Genomic DNA, 18,619 nt, shown 5'->3' on the forward strand with positions numbered 1-18,619 from the left:
TCCCTGTATTTAAAAAAAAAAAAAATCTATGGTTCCTCTAAGAGAAGTTTAAGGTTCACAGAGAGCTTGAACAGAAAGTACAGAGTTCCTGTAAATACTCCCCTTTCCCCCTGCACAGTTTCCCCCATTATTAACATCCCAAATTAGTGTGGTACATTGCTACTTTTTTATGCATTGAACCCAGTCTAAGCAGAAACAGTCCTCCCTACAATGTGCCCAGGGAATATGGTGGTGCCTGGATAAAGCAGAGGCCAGGCCTGGCAGATATGGGTGCCTGGCGGACATACACACAGAGGGAGGGTTGGAGCAACAGAAGAATGGAAAAGCGGCAGAGACAATGTGATAGTTAACCGCGCTTGTTTATCAGTGTGTGCAAAACATCACTAAGACCTTCAAGAAGTAGTTATCAAGAACTTTTGGGGTATCAGGAGTCCTGAATTAGCAGGTGGGGATATGAGCAAGAGAAACACGGGTTGCGGAAAAGCATAGCAGCGAAGGAATACATGCTCCGGGATCACACTGACTAGGTTCCCATCCTGGCTTTACCACTTACCAGCTGTGGGATGCTGGCTAACCGCTGCATGCTTCAGCTTCTGGTTCTGTAAAATGGAAGACATTATAGTTTCTACCTTATACAATGGTTGTGACAATGATACGAGCTGAAAACGTGCAAAGAAAGCACTTAAAGTATTTTCTGTGCATAGGATAAACATTCAGTATATAGCATAGTACCTACCCCATAGGGTTGCCATGGAAATTAAAAATGATGATACAGGTGAAGCACTGCTTTAGAAGAGATGTACTCCATAAACGTCAGCTATTATCGTGTGATGGAAGTTAAATTTTAAATGGCATCAGTATATATACTGGAAGACTGTCAAAAGGAGAAGAAACAATTACAACATTTTTATTTGGTAGCATAAAAACAAAACTAACTGCAGTTATTTATGTAAATCACTTACCACTTATGTCTAATTACTATGAAGCACAATAACAATTACACATAACATTAAGTGTGTCAGACTGACTTTGCTAAAACTTCTGATTGTAACACCAACCTCTGTGTACATATGCTTAGTGTTAACTGTCTGTTGCTCTTGTGGTATGATCATCTGCTAATGTGGCACGGTCGTCTGCTCTCGATGTTAGAAAATTAGTGGGAGCACTGGCTTGCCAGACTTCCTTGTCCATATCCTCCCCCGGATCTTTTCCTGTGATCCTATTATCCTACAATTTTCTGTTCGTTCTGATGATCCTTCCATCCTTTTTTCAAAACCCTTTAATTCAATCAATTTTTTTTTTTTTTTTAAAGATTTTATTTATTTATTTGACAGAGAGAAATCACAAGTAAGCAGAGAGGCAGGCAGAGAGAGAAGGAAGCAGGCTCCCTGCTGAGCAGAAAGCCCGATGTGGGGCTCGAACCCAGGACCTGGGATCATGACCTGAGCCGAAGGCAGCGGCCCAACCCACTGAGCCACCCAGGCGCCCCTAATTCAATCCATTTTTAAAGAGCACTTACTCTGTTCAAGGTACTGTAATAGGAGTTGGAGGGGATATAAGGATAACTAAGGCAACCCTCACTTACAGTCAAATATCAGGGAATAAGAGGAAATCTTAATACGAGGCAGAAGAAAGTTGCTATGAATCTTCAGGAAATGCTGGTTGTGGCTTTTGAACTAGATATTAAGAGTAAGTAAAATTTTTTTATGGAATTGACTATTCTGGACATTTTGTATAAAGAGAATCATACAATTTATGAAGCAGAGAAGGGTGGGGGAGTTGCAATTTTAAATAGGATGACCAAGAAAAGCTTTAGGGAGAATGACACACAGGATTTAAAGGCTGAATGCAGGTGAAGGAACAAACTATGTGGAGATCTGAGCAAAAAGCATTCTGGGCAGAAAGAACAGCCAATGTGATGGCCCAGAGGCTGAAGAGTGCCTGGTGTGCTGGAGGAACAACAAGGAGACCAGTGTGCTATTAATGGGGGCCAGATTGCACAGGATTTTATAAAGCATGATAAGGTTTGGCTTTCTGCTCTATGTGAAAGAGGAAATCAGGGCACCTGGGTGGCTCAGTGGGTTAAGCCTCCGCCTTTGGCTCAAGTCATGATCTCAGGGTCCTGGGATCAAGCCCCACATCGGGCTCCGGGCTCTCTGCTCTGCAGGGAGCCTGCTTCTCCCCGCCGCCCCGCCGCCTGCCTCTCTGCCTACTTGTGATCTCTGTCAAATAAATAAATAAAATTTTTTTTTCAAAGAATAGATTAAAAAAAAAAAGAAAATCATTGGAGAACTTTGAACAGAAAGTAGCAAAATTCGATTTACATTTTATTTTTCTAAAGATTTATTTATTTATTTATTTATTTATTTATTTACTTGATTGGGGATGGAGGGAGGGGCAGAGAAAGAATCTTCAAGCAGACTCCCCACTGAACGTGGAGCCTGACATGGGGCTCAGTCTCATTCCACATGAGATCATGACTGGAGTCAAAACCAAGAATTGGATGTTCAACTGACTGAGGTACCCAGGTGCCCTTGATCTATATTTTCAAGGGACTGATCTTTAAATAGACCAATCATTTTGAGAATAAAATGTGGGAGAATAAGGGTGGAAACAAGGAGCTCAGTCAGGAGGCTTTAACAATAATCCAGGCAATGGAGCTCCTGGCTGGCTCAACTGATAGAGCATGTGACCCTTGATCCCAGGGGTTGTGAGTTCAAGCCCCACATTGGGTGTAGAGATTGCTTAAAAGAAAAACCTTAAAAACAAAACAATCATCCAGGCAGGAAACAATGATAGCTTGGACCCAGGGACAGCCCTGAAGGTGTTGAGAACTGGATATAATTTGAACCGGAGTTGGCAGGATTTGATGACAGAATGAATATGGGATATGAGAGTAAGAAAGGAGCCAAAGATGATTCCAAGATTTTTGTCTGACAACTAGAGGAGGAAGTGTCCTTTACTCCAGTGGGTAAGACTACAGAAGGAGCAGGTTTGGGATGGTGGCAGCAAAGATCAGGAGTTAAGTTTTGGATGGATTAAGTTTGAGATGCCCATTAAACATTGAAGTGGAATATGCAAGTCTGGAGTTCAAGAAAAGGTCTGAGAATTGTTAGAAGGGTAAGACACAAACCTTCTGAGTGACACTCCATCTGGGTGGTATCTTCAGCAACAGTCCATATGGGGAATGGGAAGCTTGTACTTCGTCTAGGAGCATGGTGATTATACCATGTTCTATAGAGCTGCCTCCGCTTGGTAAACAAATTTTGTATCTTCTACTGTTTATTAGCATCTTGCCTCCAATCACATAATTGTCCCTGGGTAATACCCATAAAAACACTTAAATTCCTTCCTTTTTCGCTCTCTTTCCACTTCCTAACATCACACACTAACTATGCTATCTTTAATCCATATTGTATTTTACTCCCCAATAAAATATCTTGCCAATGTCTCATTAATTAAGAACAAGATCCTCCTCCTTTGGTGTTCACAAGGACACACTACCTTTTTTTAAATTGAGATATAGTCAACACATAACATCATATTAGTTTCAAGTATACAACAGGATGATTTGATATATGTACATACTGCAAAATGACCATTACAAGAAGTCTAGCTAACAATCCCAAGTCTTTTCTTAATACTGGATGGTCTGGATATGAGGAAGCCAGCCATAATGGTTCACATATGTCTGCAAATAACTCTGGGGTTAACAAACATTAATTAATGGAAATGTCCACACAAAGCCTACAGTCTTGTCCCATGGCAGGTGTTCAATTAAATCTAACTGATTAATCATTTTGGCTCAACCAGCTCATCACACAGATCTTTACATATTGTAGGATCTTGAGGAAAGAATCCTCTACTATCTCCCACCATGGCTCTCTGTGATCCCAACTTAGTATCTTCTTACAACCCAGGCTCATGGCAAAGCTTTCTCTTTTCTCCACGACTTGATTTTTGTTTTGTTGCTGTTTTCTTTCCTGATACTGTCTATCCTCTGAATGGGAACTAGCCTCTGTCTGGCCTGGTAATGTCCAAAAGTCTTTGCAAATTATGACTAACATAAAGATCGCCTCTATGAGCCAAAGCAAGACTCTCCGGTGTTACCCTGTTATAGCCACACCCATCCCCAATCCCTAACCCCTGACAGCCACTAATCTATTCTCCAGCTCTATGATTATCTATTTCATGATTGTTGCATAAATGAAATCATGAAGTATGTAGAAATCATGAAGATAGAGCATGAGTGGAATAGAGAAAGAGAGAGGATCCTAAGCAGGCTCCATGCCCAGTGGGGAGCCTGACACTGGGCTCTATCTCACGACCTTGAGATCGTGACCCGAGCAGAAATCGAGTCAGATCCTTAACCAACAGAGCCAATCAGATGCCCCAAAGTATGTATCCTTTTGAGATTGGCTTTGATCACTTTGTATAATGTACTTGATGTTCATCCGTGTTATTGAATGTATCAATTAGTTCATTCCTTTTACCACCCAGTAATGCTCTGTGGCATGGATGAACCACAGTTATTTTATCCACTTACCCTGGGAAAGGTATTTGAGTAGCTTCCAGTTTTGGAGTATCATCCATATACATCCATGTACAAGTTCCTGAGTAAAGACAAATCTTCATTTCTCTGGGCTAAATACCCAAGAGAAGAACTGCTAAGTTGAATGGCAAGTCCATTTATTTTGGTTTTGAAAGAAATGGCCAAACTATTTTCCAGAGTCAGATTATTTATTTTTGGAATTTAATTATGACTCAGTTCCTAGAAAGACAGTCTACTACTTCTTTTTCTTTTTTTTTTAAGATTTTATTAGAGAGAGAGAGAGAGAGAGTCCACGTGCAAGCAGGGGGAATGGCAGACAGAGGGACAGGGAGAAGCAGCCTCCCTGTTTAGCAGGGAGCCCAATGTGGGGCTTGATCCCAGGACGCTGGGATTGTGACCTGAGCCGAAGGCAGACACTTAACCAACTGAGCCACCCAGGCTCCCCTATTTACCTCTTTCTGATTAGAGAACTATCCTTCTCAGAGTCCTACAGAGTCTGATGGCCTTGGATTCGATCCTGCTTCAATCACTTATTAGATGGGTGAGACTGAACAAGATATTTACCTTTTTTGAGTCTCAGATTCTCTATTTAAAAAGTAGGAACATTAATGGCCAATACAGTAAGAATTTAACAAGATCGGCATGTAAAATACTCACAGTAGAGTGCTGGTACACAGTAGTAAGTTCATGCTCTCTCTTCCCACTCCATGGCAAAATAATAATCAGGGCGCCTGGGTGGCTCAGTGGGTTAAGCCGCTGCCTTCAGCTCAGGTCATGATCTCGGGGTCCTGGGATCGAGTCCCGCATCGAGCTCTCTGCTCAGCAGGGAGCCTGCTTCCCTCTCTCTCTCTCTCTCTCTGCCTGCCTCTCCATCTACTTGTGATCTCTCTCTGTCAAATAAATAAATAAAATCCTAAATAATAATAATAATAATAATCAAATATTACTTGCAACATTTTTGTTATTTGAAGTTTTAAAAATCAAAAGAAAGCATGTTAGCTCTTCTTCTTCTTCTTTTTTTTAAAGTAGCTTCCACACCCAGCATGGAGCCTAGTGCAGGGACTGAAACCACAATGCTGTGATCAGAACCTGAACTGAGATCAAAAGTCAGATGTTTAACTGACTGAGACATCTAGGTGCCCTAATGTTAGCTCCTTTTATGTATGTTCTATTAGATAAATTTATCTTTAATAGATCCTTTCTGCATAATTTTTCCTAGGAAAAACCATTTTCATTTCTTCCTATCAATTATGTTTGGTGAGGTAATCCCTATAATGCTTGGCAACAGAAATGAGTTGGTATATCCCCATTAAGCTCTGTGGTTTTTGTCTCTTCTAGGTCAGTGAACAATTTCCTGATGACGGGTCCAAAGGTAAGAAAAAATGGCCTTTGATTTATCTGGATTTCACTGGTCTTAGCTTCTTGACTGAAGACTATACATGTCAATTTCTTTTCATGATATCCACATTTTTTTTATTAGCTGTGTATATTCCAGAAGTAAAGACGTGGCATGGAGAGGGTTAGGGATGCACCCAAAAGAACACAGCAAACTACTGTCAGGACCAAGGCAAGAACTCAGGAGAACTGATTCTGAATTTATGGCCAGAAGTTCCAGAACCACAAAGTCAATGGCCTTTCCAGGTGTCAGGTTGCAGCCACACATCCTTCTCAGTGCAGTGGTAGGACACAGCTCTCCATCTTTAAAATGCTGGCTTTGTACTCCATGATCTCTAAGGACAGTTCCAGTAGCCAAATGTTCTTTCTAAGACAGTAATGGGATGAGAACAGCCGAAAATTCATGAATTATGTAATTTGGACTCATTTTGGAGAGGCAGAATAGTATAGTGAACAAAGGCTAGCAAGGTCTAGGGGCACCTGGGTGGCTCAGTTGTTAAGCGTCTGCCTCTGGTTCAGGTCATGATCCCAGGGTCCTGGGATTGAGTCCCACATGGGGCTCCCTACTCAACAGGAAGCCTGCTTCTCCCTCTGCCCCTCCCCCTGCTTGTGTTTTCTCTCCCATTGTCTCTCTGTCAAATAAATAAAATCTTAAAAAAAAAAAAAAAAAAGGCTAGTGAGGTCTAGATCTGGTAACATTGAATTTTGTTCCTACTGTTACCATGCTAGCTGTGGGACTTTGAACAAACTGCTTTACTTCAACTTTCTGAGCCTCAGATTCCTAACCTATAAAAATAGTACCTATTTCACAAGGTTATTTGTGATGTTGAATGGTATAGCATATTTAATTAAAGTGCTTACTCTGTCATTATTTTATTTTTTAAAAAAGATTTTATTTATTTGTCAGAGAGAGAGAGAGAAAGAGAGAGAGAGAGCAAGCAGGGGGAGCAGCAGGCAGAGGGAGAGGGAGAAGCAGGCTCCTTACTGAGCAAGGAGCTGAACAAGGGACTCACTCCCAGGACCCTGGGATCATGACCTGAGCCAAAGGCAGATGCTATACCGACTGAGCCACCCAGGTGTCCCTGTCATTATTTTAGAAGGAGAGAAGAGTGGGCAGGAAAAGAGATGCATGGCCAGTTCAGTGTAAATGCCTCCCAAGTTCAGCTGGGAGTCTGAATTTTGACCCCTGTGTTTCTGTAGGCCTACTTGATCTATTCCAGCAGTGTTGCAGCTGGTGCCCAGAGTGGTATTGAAGAATGCAAGTATCAGTTTGCCTGGGACCGATGGAACTGCCCCGAGAGAGCCCTGCAGCTGTCCAGCCATGGTGGCCTTCGCAGTGGTAAGGAAAGCCTTGGTCACAGCTCCCTTGACCCCCTGGCCATAGGTTAGAGCCCCGCTCTTCAGGGATGGCCCCCTGCTGCCTCTACATCAGTATCCTAGTCCTCACCTGGTCTCTACTCTCAGGTGATCCTGTCTCCGGGATCTTCTCTGTCCCTTTTCCATCTCCTCCTTCTTACAAAGCTTTTTTTTTTTTTCTCTCTCTTCCCAACACCCTCACTGCTCAATGCATGGACCTTGCCTCACCCCTAGTCTATAACATCTTTGGCCTCCCAGTTGGTTAAGAGCGTCCTCACACTATAAAGAGCATCAGGAGGTAGGTAGGAGTATTAATTCTTCATGCCTCTTAGCCCCTTCTTTCAGCAGCTCAGCAGAGAGGTACAGGATAAGTGGGGACTAACGTGGACACCGGATTCCCAAGAAGATAAAGAGTGGCCATACTAGTCAATGAAGTAGCTGCTAAGCAGAGGTTTTTTTCAGGACTAGCTGGCCCATGACTCTTAGACTTCAGTATTTCAGGAAGGAAAGGGCATGAGTTCTTTACAGCCTGGCCTTCAGATTCATCTCCTTCCCCATTTCTTCCTCTGGCTCTTTGCCACCTAAATCCTTAAGAATCCTGTAGGTCAACAGTCATCTAGCCACCTAGTCATAATGTGTGACCTGAAAAGATGGGAGGGGAGAAGCGTAGCGCTCAGACGGAGGCTGGAGCAGACCGTGGAAGAGGGTAAGGTACATTGTAAAGGTGAAGAAACAGGTTGGAGCTGGGGATGGGAGCACAGTGAAGGCGTTCTGGGGATGGAGAGCACAGTGATGGCACTCAAGGGAGACAGCATGACTGGCACTGAGTTGTAACCCCTGCTCTGACTCCCCCATTTTTGTTCCTGCCAGCTAATCGGGAGACAGCATTTGTACACGCCATCAGTTCTGCTGGGGTCATGTACACTCTGACTAGGAACTGCAGCCTCGGCGACTTTGACAACTGTGGCTGTGACGACTCCCGCAACGGGCAGCTGGGTGAGTAGAGGTACGGTGGGTGGCCAGGGCAGGCCGGTGAAGTTCACTACGAAGAAAAGTTCGGTGGGTAGTTTGGTGGGTGAAGGACAGTGGTATTCTTCTAAATCTGGGGAAATCAGGGCTGCCCAGTTTAAGCCAAAACCCTAGAAGTGACAAACCAGGCTCAATGTAGCTCAGGGCCCTCCTTCTCCAAGTGGGGGGTTTCCTTAGTTTAAACACAACCAAGGAACACTCCCTGTGGATTCAATCCTGCTACTCTCTCAGAACAGAAGGAACATCATTCCATGTCCCCCAGTATCCATGTCCCCCTACTGGGGGACATGCCTACCCATTTCCTTTCTACGCTTTACCTCCGCTGTCCTCTGGAATCTTCTCTGACCTCCAATTCAACTTTCAACTTGGTTGCTCCATATTATTTCTATTGTGCCCCTGCCCCCCAAGCTGGTGCTTTCCTCTCCTTTTTCGGGCCATTGTCAATTGCTCACCAGGCACGAACACACTCTGCCCAAAGACCAGAGATGGCGTGTAGAGGGCCAAGCCGCAGGCACCTTGCACAGAATCCACTCCTCGAGGACTTAGGTCATGGAGCCCAGAGCAGGGAACTGGCTGAGGCTGGAAGTGGAAGCGGAAATGTGGCCTAAACAAATCTAGGCTGAAACTGATCTGGAGAGAGGATACTTGCCCAACGCCAAACCCAGTTAGAAACAGTAGCCCAGGAGCCCATGCCCGCCTGCTCAACGACCTTTCCTCCCCTCGAACCCTTCCAGGGGGCCAAGGCTGGCTGTGGGGAGGCTGCAGTGACAACGTGGGCTTCGGAGAGGCAATATCCAAGCAGTTTGTCGATGCCCTAGAGACAGGACAGGATGCTCGGGCAGCCATGAACCTGCACAACAACGAGGCTGGCCGCAAGGTGAGAACTGCAGCCCCCGGGGTGAGGCAGCTGGCTCCGCCCCCATCAGCCCTAGGTGTGGACCCCTCTTCAGTTCATTTAACAGATTGGAAAAGAGAGGGTCCAGGCCGGCCAGCTACATGGACTAGCCAGCCGCCTCGCAATCCCCCAGCAGCCAACTCCCCCGCGGCTTACTCCCTGGCCAGCTCACTCCTAGCTCTCTCCCCAGGCGGTGAAGGGCACCATGAAACGCACGTGTAAGTGCCACGGAGTGTCCGGCAGCTGCACCACGCAGACCTGCTGGCTGCAGCTGCCCGAGTTCCGCGAGGTGGGCGCGCACCTGAAGGAGAAGTACCACGCGGCTCTCAAGGTGGACCTGCTGCAGGGGGCCGGTAACAGTGCCGCCGGCCGAGGCGCCATCGCCGACACCTTCCGCTCCATCTCCACGCGGGAGCTGGTGCACTTGGAGGACTCCCCGGACTACTGCCTGGAGAACAAGACGCTGGGGCTGCTGGGGACGGAAGGCCGAGAGTGCCTGCGGCGCGGGCGGGCCCTGGGCCGCTGGGAGCGCCGCAGCTGCCGCCGGCTCTGCGGGGACTGCGGGCTGGCGGTGGAGGAGCGCCGCGCCGAGACCGTGTCCAGCTGCAACTGCAAGTTCCATTGGTGCTGCGCGGTCCGCTGCGAGCAGTGCCGCCGCCGGGTCACCAAGTACTTCTGCAGCCGCGCCGCACGGCCGCGGGGGGGCGCCGCGCACAAACCCGGGCGAAAACCCTGAGGGGCTCCTCGGCCCCCCTCCTTTCCCCATCTGTCCTAGGCTTCTTTTAGAGAGACCCCAGTGATAGAGGAACCTAGGAAATGCCCCCGCCCCAGCATCCCCCTGCCCAGGGATCCCAGGAGGGAGAGACACCACCATCTCTCCAGTTTCCAACCCTTTTCCCACCGTTTCCCCTAATTCTTCTGCGCTCTCCTCCAACTCTGTCCCCATCATCCTCACCCGGCACACTTAGGTGTGAGAACTCCCAGTCCTGAGATTTTGAGCTCCTGATCTTCCTTGGACTACGGTGAGAACAGGCACGTCTCCTCCCCTTCCTTGCTGCCCTAAGGCCTGGCCTGGCCTGGCCGATGGAGCCTGTGGAAGACCACTGCCCAGATTCACAGGGCCTGGCCCGGGAAAGCCATGCTTTTCCCTTTCTCCCATTTTCTTGCACCCCTCCCCCCATCCTTTTGCTGCCAGGTCTCTACCACAGCCACATCTTTTCTTTCTTCAGAGCTTCTTCCGTGCTTCTGATTCCCTGCTAACCGCTGGCAGACACCCCAGCAATCTCTAATGCTTTCTCTCTTGTTCCCGTTCCCTGAAGAAAAACTGACAAAACTGACCCGCGAAAAAGCATGTGTTTGGGGCTTGTTTCCCAAAGGCAGGGCCTGAGGATGGAAGAAGTGGGAACCCTAGCAGGGTGACTTGCTGGAAACCAAGGGTGCTACTCATCCATGTGATACGGTGACTCCACCCGTCAGGCCGTGACCTAGTGACCTTCAGACAATCACCCGAGGTGCCCCAGGCATACCCACAATGTCTGGGAACTATGTAAGGGCAGACGACCAGCCACTCCCTGCCCCTGAAACTTCTCCCTGCTCCTAACTTATTCCTTCCCAGCAACCGACTTTACCGCTCCTCCTTCCTCAAAGGATCCTTGTTTCTCTGAGCCAAGACTGAATGAAATAAAGCCCATTTCCCATTCAGACCCCACTCTTTACCTCTAAAAGCAGGTCATGAGGAAGGAGAAGCTGGGACGTTTCCTTTTCGCAAACCTGGATCTCAAACAGGCAGGATTCAGGGCATTGGATATTTGCCTTCAATAGGTAAACTTCCTGCGATGAAACTTTCCAGTTGGAAACTCAGCACCTTGAACTTTAATTTATTGAAGTCCCTGTGATATGTGCCTTCTTTTCTAGGTATTGAACTTATTCTTAGGGACATTGGGGAGGGTGGGTGGAAGGTAGAACTTCTAGGCCCTCTCTTCCTTCCCCCCCTTGCCAGAACACTATCTTCCCTCAAGCCTCACTTTCCCGATGGCCTACGTAGTTAACACTGGGCTGACTGAGGCTAGCCTGCCAACAATTAGTGAATCATCCACTCAAATCTTCCCTCAGTATATTCACTCAGAAGCTAAGAGCTCACTGCTTTTGAGCTCACTGCTTGAGAGAAAAGCAGAACAGCAGGAACTTGCTTCTGAAAGAGGGCTCTGGAAAGGGAAGAGTCAAACCCTGACAGATTCTCTGTAGCCCATGGAGCTTCCCAGCCATCTCCCTCCTCCTAAGCTGGTCATGGGTCTGGACACAGGACAGCTCTTTAGAACTGGTCAGATGCCAGCCCACCTCATCCTAGCTCCCTGAGTAGGAAAGGGCAGAGAGATGTGGCTCCAAGTAGGTAATGGGCTAAGGCTTTCGAGGCCAACCCAGGAGAGTGGAAAGGCTCCTTGTATATTCCAAATTGGGACAGTGGCCAGGTCAGACTCCAAGCCCCTAGCCTCATCCCTGTACATCCTCTGGTCAACTAACAGTTACTGAGGGGAGAGGCTGCCTGCCCTTCCTCATGGGGGACACACTTCCCTTCAGGATCTCCTAGGGCTTCATTTCCAGCTCTATCAGCAAAAGCCCTTTTTTGCTCCTTCCCTCAGCTTTGATCTGGGCCTCATGAATCTCCCAACTTGTCCTTCTTCCCTAAACAGGTAGCAGCATATACTAACCTGGCTGTCCCACTTGGCAGAATTACTTAATAGTGTACCATAAGAAAATCTGGCAAGGCCGCTAGAAAATATAAAAGAACGGGGCTGTAAAGGAAAACTACATTCTCCAAGTCTCTCAGCATAAAAGCAGGACAATTATTGTGCTTCATATTTGATAATCCCCGGCCAGTACTTGAAACCCGTCATTGCTGCCAGAAAGTTCTTTCATAGGTTGTTGTTTTGTATTGCCAAATGGATATGATTGATAACCAGATTCATCTGAGTTCTATAAAGAAAATATTATTGAGCTAACTCAGATCTGTATTGCTTTTTTTCCTCTCTTACATTATCCACGCATTCATCTGGTCATTCAGCAAACACTGGTGAACAAATAACAGCGGTGAACAAACAACACAGAGACCTCCTTGCATTCATGGAGTTTAAGTTCTCTCTTACGCTCAATCACCAGGGTTGTGTTCCCCTTTGCAAAACATGGACGAGTCCAGAACAGCTGCTTGGTAGGACACCTTGGAGGTCAACCAGTCAAACCTTTTGTTTTATAGATTAAAACCGATGCTGAAAAAGATGTCTGTCTTGCTCAGCCAACTAGTAAGTTACTGTGGGGTACATACTGGAACCCTCGTCCCTTCCTTCCTCTTGCATACCCTTTAAGGCCCATGTGTCTCCACCAGAGAGAAGCAGAGGGAGATCCTGAGAAGTGACAAGGACACGGCGTAGGGGGAAGGGGGGCGCAAAACATTCTCCTTCCTGTTGCTGGCCTGTGGGCCTACACACAGGCAGGGCTTTCTTTTCTTGAAAAGAATCCCAGCTTCAACTGGCCTTAGCAGCAGGTTAGGGCAAAGACAGAGCCAGGGTCGTGCTCAGCCCTGGTGGTGCTGGCGGTGGTGGGAGGGGAGGGCAGGCCAGGGCACCCGCCTATTGTGGGTCTGGATTGGATGCTTCCACTCATTCATTTCCTTTTAATTAACCCGCATTCCTGGAGGAGAAATATTTATGTTGGCTCCCATAGAGGCAATCCGCAGACTGGAAAGAAGGGGGAAGAAAGCCTGCCTTAGCAAAACAATATCTCTAAAGAGCTCAAGGAGAGAAAATAAGAGAACAAAATGCCATTAAAATAGCCTTCTACCCCCACTGGAGTCAATGAAAACTTCATTTCACATGCTAATCCCCCACTCCGCCCCTTCTCTTCTCACAACACCTTTCCCGAAAGTGTTTGGGAAAAGTCTTCGCAGTCAGTACACAGCTCCCTGCAGCTCAGACTTCTCCTTGTGTTAGTCCAGGGCCCCAAGTGGGGCTCTCGCTCCAGCAGCGGCTTTTTTCTCCCCCCCTTTAATTTAAACAAAGACTTCAGAGTTCATCAACCTCCCACTGAAATTCACAGCTGCTGAACAAACTAATCCCCTCTCCCTGCCTTTCTTCCCTTCAATGGGCTCTTGGCTTCAAAGACACTTTGGGAAAGGACTTTGCTGGGGCTCACACTGCTTCCTCAATAGAAGTTAGTGCAAGTATTATCTGAAGAGCAAGTGGCTTTACAAACAAATACTGCCTAACAATCCCTTCCTTCCAAACACACACATCTAGCCTACAGACATGATGGGATCTACAACAGGATTAGAGATAGTACCCCCGGCTTCACACCCAGCCCCTTTGTGCAGCTGAGCTCAGCCCTGAAGTGGTGTGGGGAAAACCCTAGAGCTGAACGTCAGGCACGGACAGACACATACACACACACACCAGAGTGGCCACAGATGCTGCAAGGCCTTCTCCTTGCACCCCCTCCTTTCTTCAACTCTCTAGACTCCCCATGGGTCTTCAAGCCTCTCTCCTGCCTTACTGGGGTGCAGGGAGCAAGAGCAAAGAGAATAGGAAGAGAGGTAAGGGCAAAATAGGACCCAGAGGAGACAATAATTGGGAGATGACTGAGGAAACCAAATCAAAGCAGCTTTATTGCCCACTAAGTACATCAGTGCTTCAAATGCAAAGTTCAACCATGAAAAGTGCAGCCAGAGAAGGCAGCCCTGAGACATGTGAGGGCTGAGGAGAAGGGCCTCCAACCCTTGAGGAGCAGTGCCAGAAAAGTCTTTTGTTAATATGGCTCCTGCTGCAGAATGGGGTTGATGATCACAGAATGAATGGCCGAGGGCCTTGGGCCAGGGTCCGGGCAGGTCAAATCAGGTCAGGTCCCCGCAGGCAGTGGTCCCTCTGCTCCTGTCTCACAGCCTAGGACAGCTCCCAGCAAAAGGCAGTGCGCCCCTTCTACTTTCCGCCTAACCCAGCCCACCCCTATGATACTGGCAGAAGAGAAGGTCTTGTAAAAGGAGCCAAAGTTCCTCCTCTTGCTTCCGCCCAGCACCCACCCCTCATGTCCATGACTTGTTCAAAAGATGAACAACAGTCAATTCTAGCCCAGTCTTTGGGGCTCAGAAATTAAAGGACCTGGAAATATGAAGTCAGAGGCAAGGAGAAGGTAAGGTCAGGCTCATAACCCACAGAAGGGGAAAACAAATCCCCAAAAGATACGTACAGCAGAGGTAGACTTGGAGGTAATGATCCCGCTCAGCCCTCCGAAGCCACACTTAACACAGAATCCCCCTGGGGGAGAAGACGCCCTGCTCCAGGTCCCGTCAGAGTCCAGCATCAGGGAAAGGGAAGAACTGGCTCCCTCTGCCTCAGAGGCTGAGAGCCTTGGGCAGATTCTAGAAGGCCAGGCATAAAAGGGTGGAAAGCAGGCACTCTGCCAGCTTAGAGGCAAGCCCACTGCATCATATACCCGGCAGCAAGGGAAAGGGGTGGGGGAAAACAAACAAAACCCATTCCAAAATTCCCCCTTTTCTGCAGGGAGGAGTTAAGTCACAGCAGAAGTAGCTCCTGGCAAGGGAGGCTACCTGGTTTACATGTGCAGCTTCTGCGCAATGGTGAGGATGGCCTTCAGGACGAGCATAAAGCTGGAGACCTCGCTGAAGCTGCTGCAGGCCACCACCTGGGCATGCACTGCCAGGCCCTGCTCGAAGTCTCCCGCATCCACACATCGGGCTACCTCATGAAGCCCAGCCAGGACATGGGGCGAGAGCTGTGGGCGGATGGACGCTTAGGTCAGGGAGCCCAACCCAGCCCCTGCCCTGGGAGCGTGGAACAGTAAGAGAAGATTTAAGTTCTGAGCCCAGGGTCAGGCAAGAGGTCTATGTGTGTATTTTGTGGGGAACCCAGGTCACTGAGACCTATGGAAAAGGACACTGGGGTCCCTCTGGTCACGGCTGACGGTGGAGGGCAGGGCACAGAGGAACACCACTAAATGTACTTACTGTGCCCTGGCAGAGCTTATCATATAGGCATTCTAGACGTTGGGCTGCCTTATCCAGCTTCCGTTTTGTCTTCTGCAGGGAGGGAAATGGATTCTGACTCCAGCCCCCGAGACTAACACTACACAGGACTATAAAGAATCACAATATGTCAGAGCTGGAAGGACTTCATGCTACTGCTTTCATTTCACAGGAGAGGAAATGGAGGCCCAGAGAGGGTAAGTGACTTGCGTAAGCTGACACGGCCAGTACATGGATGGCAGGTCTCCTTACTCCTAGTTTCACCCTCCCTCCAGTGCCCCATGCTGCCTTGCCAAGAGTTAAGCCTTGGTGCTGCTGGGCCCTGTTCCTAGGTGCTAGACTCAGACCAGATGAGCCGTCACTCTTGCCCCACGTGGAGATATCAAGTAAGTACAAGACACAGACAGCGGCTCAGGGACCCTGAGAAAAGAGTCACACAAGGAACTGATCTACAGCTCAGGAATGCTGGGAACAAGCCAGTGCTGTGAGGAGGACACTGAGGGGAAGGCTCAGACTTACTAAATCAGTGGCAGACAGGGAGCAGCGTCGTAGAAGCTTCTCAAAGCTGGTCTTCAAGGACTGATGCTCCGGAGGCAGCTCTTTCCTTTCCACCTTCTCAGGGGGCCGCTGCTGAAGTTGCTGAGGAAGGAGCAGGGAGAAAGGGGAGACTGGCAAGCTGTCCTCCTCACAGCTTCCCTACAGACTAGTCCTCAGTGACTCAGTGTCACGCTGCTCCCACTAATGCACAGTTGGGGAAAGGGGGTACTCCCTCTTCTCTGCAGTAAGGACATTTGGGACCTGCCCACACCAGCTCCCCGGTGCAAAATCTGCCTGCCCCTTGATGCCTGAGACCCATCTCCCATGCTCCCTGCTTTTCTATACCCAGGGAGAGTTGTAGTTTCCAAGAGGAAGGTTAATGCACTGTTCCTCTCACCTGTAGGCTGAATTCTCCTGGAGCTCCTGGGGGAGCATGGCCCATCCCAAGGACAGAAGGCTGTGAGGAAAGGACCCCTTGTGGCTCAGGGGTGAGGCTCATCACTGGAGCAGTGATAGGTGCTGGGGGCATAAACATCTCTGACAACTAGACACAGAGAAAGAAAGACATATGAGTCTAAGCTGAGAGACTGCCTAGGCCCTGCTTTGAGAGAGCAACAAAAGTTCTGAGTGAGCAAGGGAACAGAGTAGCAAGTAGGGAACCAGGAGACAGGGAGATTGATACATGCATGCAAGAAGGAAAGAGAAGCTGGCTGAGAGGAGAAGAATGAGTGAGGAAAGGGATAGGACAGTGTGTGTGCTGACAAGCGGACTGGCTGAATTCTGGAAGAAAATAGAATATGGGTCATTGGTGAATGTATGGGGGTAGGTGGCATGAACTGACCTTTTTCCTCTGGAGGTTTGCCCTGGGCATTGGGGCATTTTTCAAGGAGTCTTGAGGTCCTGCATAGCACAGATAGAGGTATTTAGGGGCACAGTCAGGAACCCTGGAAATTCAGTCTGAAGGCCAACAGAATTATTTGAGCTGGAGTCAATCACACCTCCCTCTGTAGACCAGACAGGCTCAGCTGACATACTTCAACCCAACGGCCCCCAAATCACTGCTGTGAGGAAAGGTGGTAGTGGAGGGGGGAAAGGAAGGAGGCAATGACCCAGAAGACAGAAGCCATGGAAAGAAGACTGACCTGGGTGAGCAGTGGAGGGGCCAGTGATCGGGAGGGCACTAGAGCAGGCAGCACCTGGCCCTCCTGGAGGGTGTGTCGTAGAGAAGTTGACAGGAGGGGCTAGGGACCGGAAGCTTGTAGGGCTCACACCTGGGAGTCTCACAGGAAGTGGAGGGAACAGTCGAGTCGTCTCAGCCAGAGAGGTAGAGCTAGGCAGTATGGTGTCTGGGGGTACCACGGGTGGAGGTGGACCAGGAAGAGGCCATGTTCCAGGGAACCCCAAGGGGTTAGGAACTTGGGCTTTTTGCCCACTTAATAGAGGTGGCTCAAATAAAGCTGAAAAGGAACAGAAACAGGTCATTTGCCACCAAACTTCAATTTGGGAGAGACTCGGAGCTTATCAGGGAAGAATAAGGCAGCAATAAAACACAAACAAACATACCTAATAATGAAAATGAAAGATGAGTATATGTGTATGGAGACCAACCATTTACAGAGTACTTTTAACTATTCTTCATTTGACCCTGAAAACAATCCTGTGGGGTTGAAGAGACCAATATAATAGCTAATCTCACTTTTCAAAAGAAACAGTGGCTAAGTCTGTTGCCCATAGATACAAAGCCAGTAAGTCATAGTACCGGGGATTCAGACTTCAAATTCCAAGCTCCTCTCACTATACAGTAGACATAATGCCCCCCAAATCCATGCTGGCCATGCCAACTGTTATCCTCTGTGCTCTGCCCAGATACATCTTGACTCACTCACTCACCAGGCCTTACACTAGGGGCCAAGGGCAAAGGCTGGGCTGCCTGGGGCTCAGGTGCCCTGTAGTCACTGATATTCTGTGTTTGGGAGCTTTGATAAGGGCCAGGATGGGAAGATATCAAGGGTGTCACTAGTGATGACTGAGGTGTGAAAATCCTTGGTCTTGGAGATGGAGTTGGAACCTGTGAAGAGAAAAAGGGGTCAATGCCTGGAAAGGAAAAGAAGGGTAAATAACTGAAAATAAAAGAACAATAAAGAATATGAAACAAAAAGCTAGTTCTTAAAATAAAAATCAACAGAAACTATGTCTCTATAAAATGTGACAAAGAGGGGCATCTGGGTGGCTCAGTCTGTTAAGCGTCTGCCTTTGGGTCAGGTCATGATCCCGAAGTCCCAGGATCCCTGTGCCTGGCTCCCCGCTTGATGGGGAGTCCGCTTCTCCTACTCCCTCTGCCCCTCCCCCTGCTTGTTCTATCTCTCTCTCATTCACTCTTTCTCTCTCAAATAAATAAGATCATAAAAAAAAAGGATAAACAGAGTGGGAGGAATTATTTTTCCTCATGTCAAGACTTACTATACAGAGGTAGTACTCAAGACAAAGTGGTATCGTTGGAGGAAAAGACACACAGATCGACACAATAGAACAGAGATCTGAGGGGTGCCTGGGTGGCTCAGTGGGTTAAAGCCTCTGCCTTCGGCTCAGGTCATGATCCCAGGGTCCTGGGATCAAGCCCCGCATCGGGCTCTCTGCTCAGTGCAGAGCCTGCTTCTCTCTCTCTCTCTGCCTGCCTCTCTGCCTACTTGTGTTCTCTGTCAAATAAATAAATAAAATCTTAAAAAAAAAAAAAAAAAGAACAGAGATCTGAGAAATAAATCCATACAAATATGTCCAGTTAATTTTTAATAAAGGAGCAAAATTCAATGGAGGACAGACAGCCTTT

General features: G+C 48.0%; 2 protein-coding genes across 8 annotated transcripts in view; one reads left to right on the plus strand and one right to left on the minus strand.

Annotated features, from left to right (window-relative positions):
- Window positions 1-10,884, plus strand: part of WNT8B (Wnt family member 8B) — a 62,290-nt gene extending 51,406 nt beyond the window's left edge. The window contains exons 5-9 of the mRNA XM_047703430.1: window positions 5,891-5,924; window positions 7,148-7,286; window positions 8,174-8,299; window positions 9,067-9,209; window positions 9,418-10,884. Coding sequence (XP_047559386.1) covers window positions 5,891-5,924; window positions 7,148-7,286; window positions 8,174-8,299; window positions 9,067-9,209; window positions 9,418-9,963 — 988 coding nt within the window. The 3' untranslated portion in view covers window positions 9,964-10,884. The remainder of the gene's footprint in view (window positions 1-5,890; window positions 5,925-7,147; window positions 7,287-8,173; window positions 8,300-9,066; window positions 9,210-9,417) is intronic.
- SEC31B (SEC31 homolog B, COPII coat complex component) overlaps window positions 1-18,619 on the minus strand; it is a 68,583-nt gene that overhangs the window by 24,466 nt on the left and 25,498 nt on the right. For 3 of the 7 annotated variants that reach the window (XM_047703424.1, XM_047703422.1, XM_047703425.1), the window contains 7 exons: window positions 17,683-17,860; window positions 16,935-17,249; window positions 16,634-16,692; window positions 16,190-16,336; window positions 15,775-15,894; window positions 15,238-15,309; window positions 13,856-15,005 (listed from right to left, as the gene is read on the minus strand). In XM_047703424.1, coding sequence (XP_047559380.1) covers window positions 14,826-15,005; window positions 15,238-15,309; window positions 15,775-15,894; window positions 16,190-16,336; window positions 16,634-16,692; window positions 16,935-17,249; window positions 17,683-17,860 — 1,071 coding nt within the window. In that variant the 3' untranslated portion in view covers window positions 13,856-14,825. Of the gene's footprint in view, window positions 1-751; window positions 875-3,133; window positions 3,318-13,855; window positions 15,006-15,237; window positions 15,310-15,774; window positions 15,895-16,189; window positions 16,337-16,633; window positions 16,693-16,934; window positions 17,250-17,682; window positions 17,861-18,619 lie in introns of those variants that run through there. The other 4 variants (XR_007122794.1, XM_047703428.1, XM_047703426.1 and 1 more) reach the window with 4 other exon arrangements.

Source organism: Lutra lutra, chromosome 14 (genome assembly GCF_902655055.1).
Source record: "Lutra lutra chromosome 14, mLutLut1.2, whole genome shotgun sequence".
NCBI lineage: Eukaryota > Metazoa > Chordata > Mammalia > Carnivora > Mustelidae > Lutra > Lutra lutra.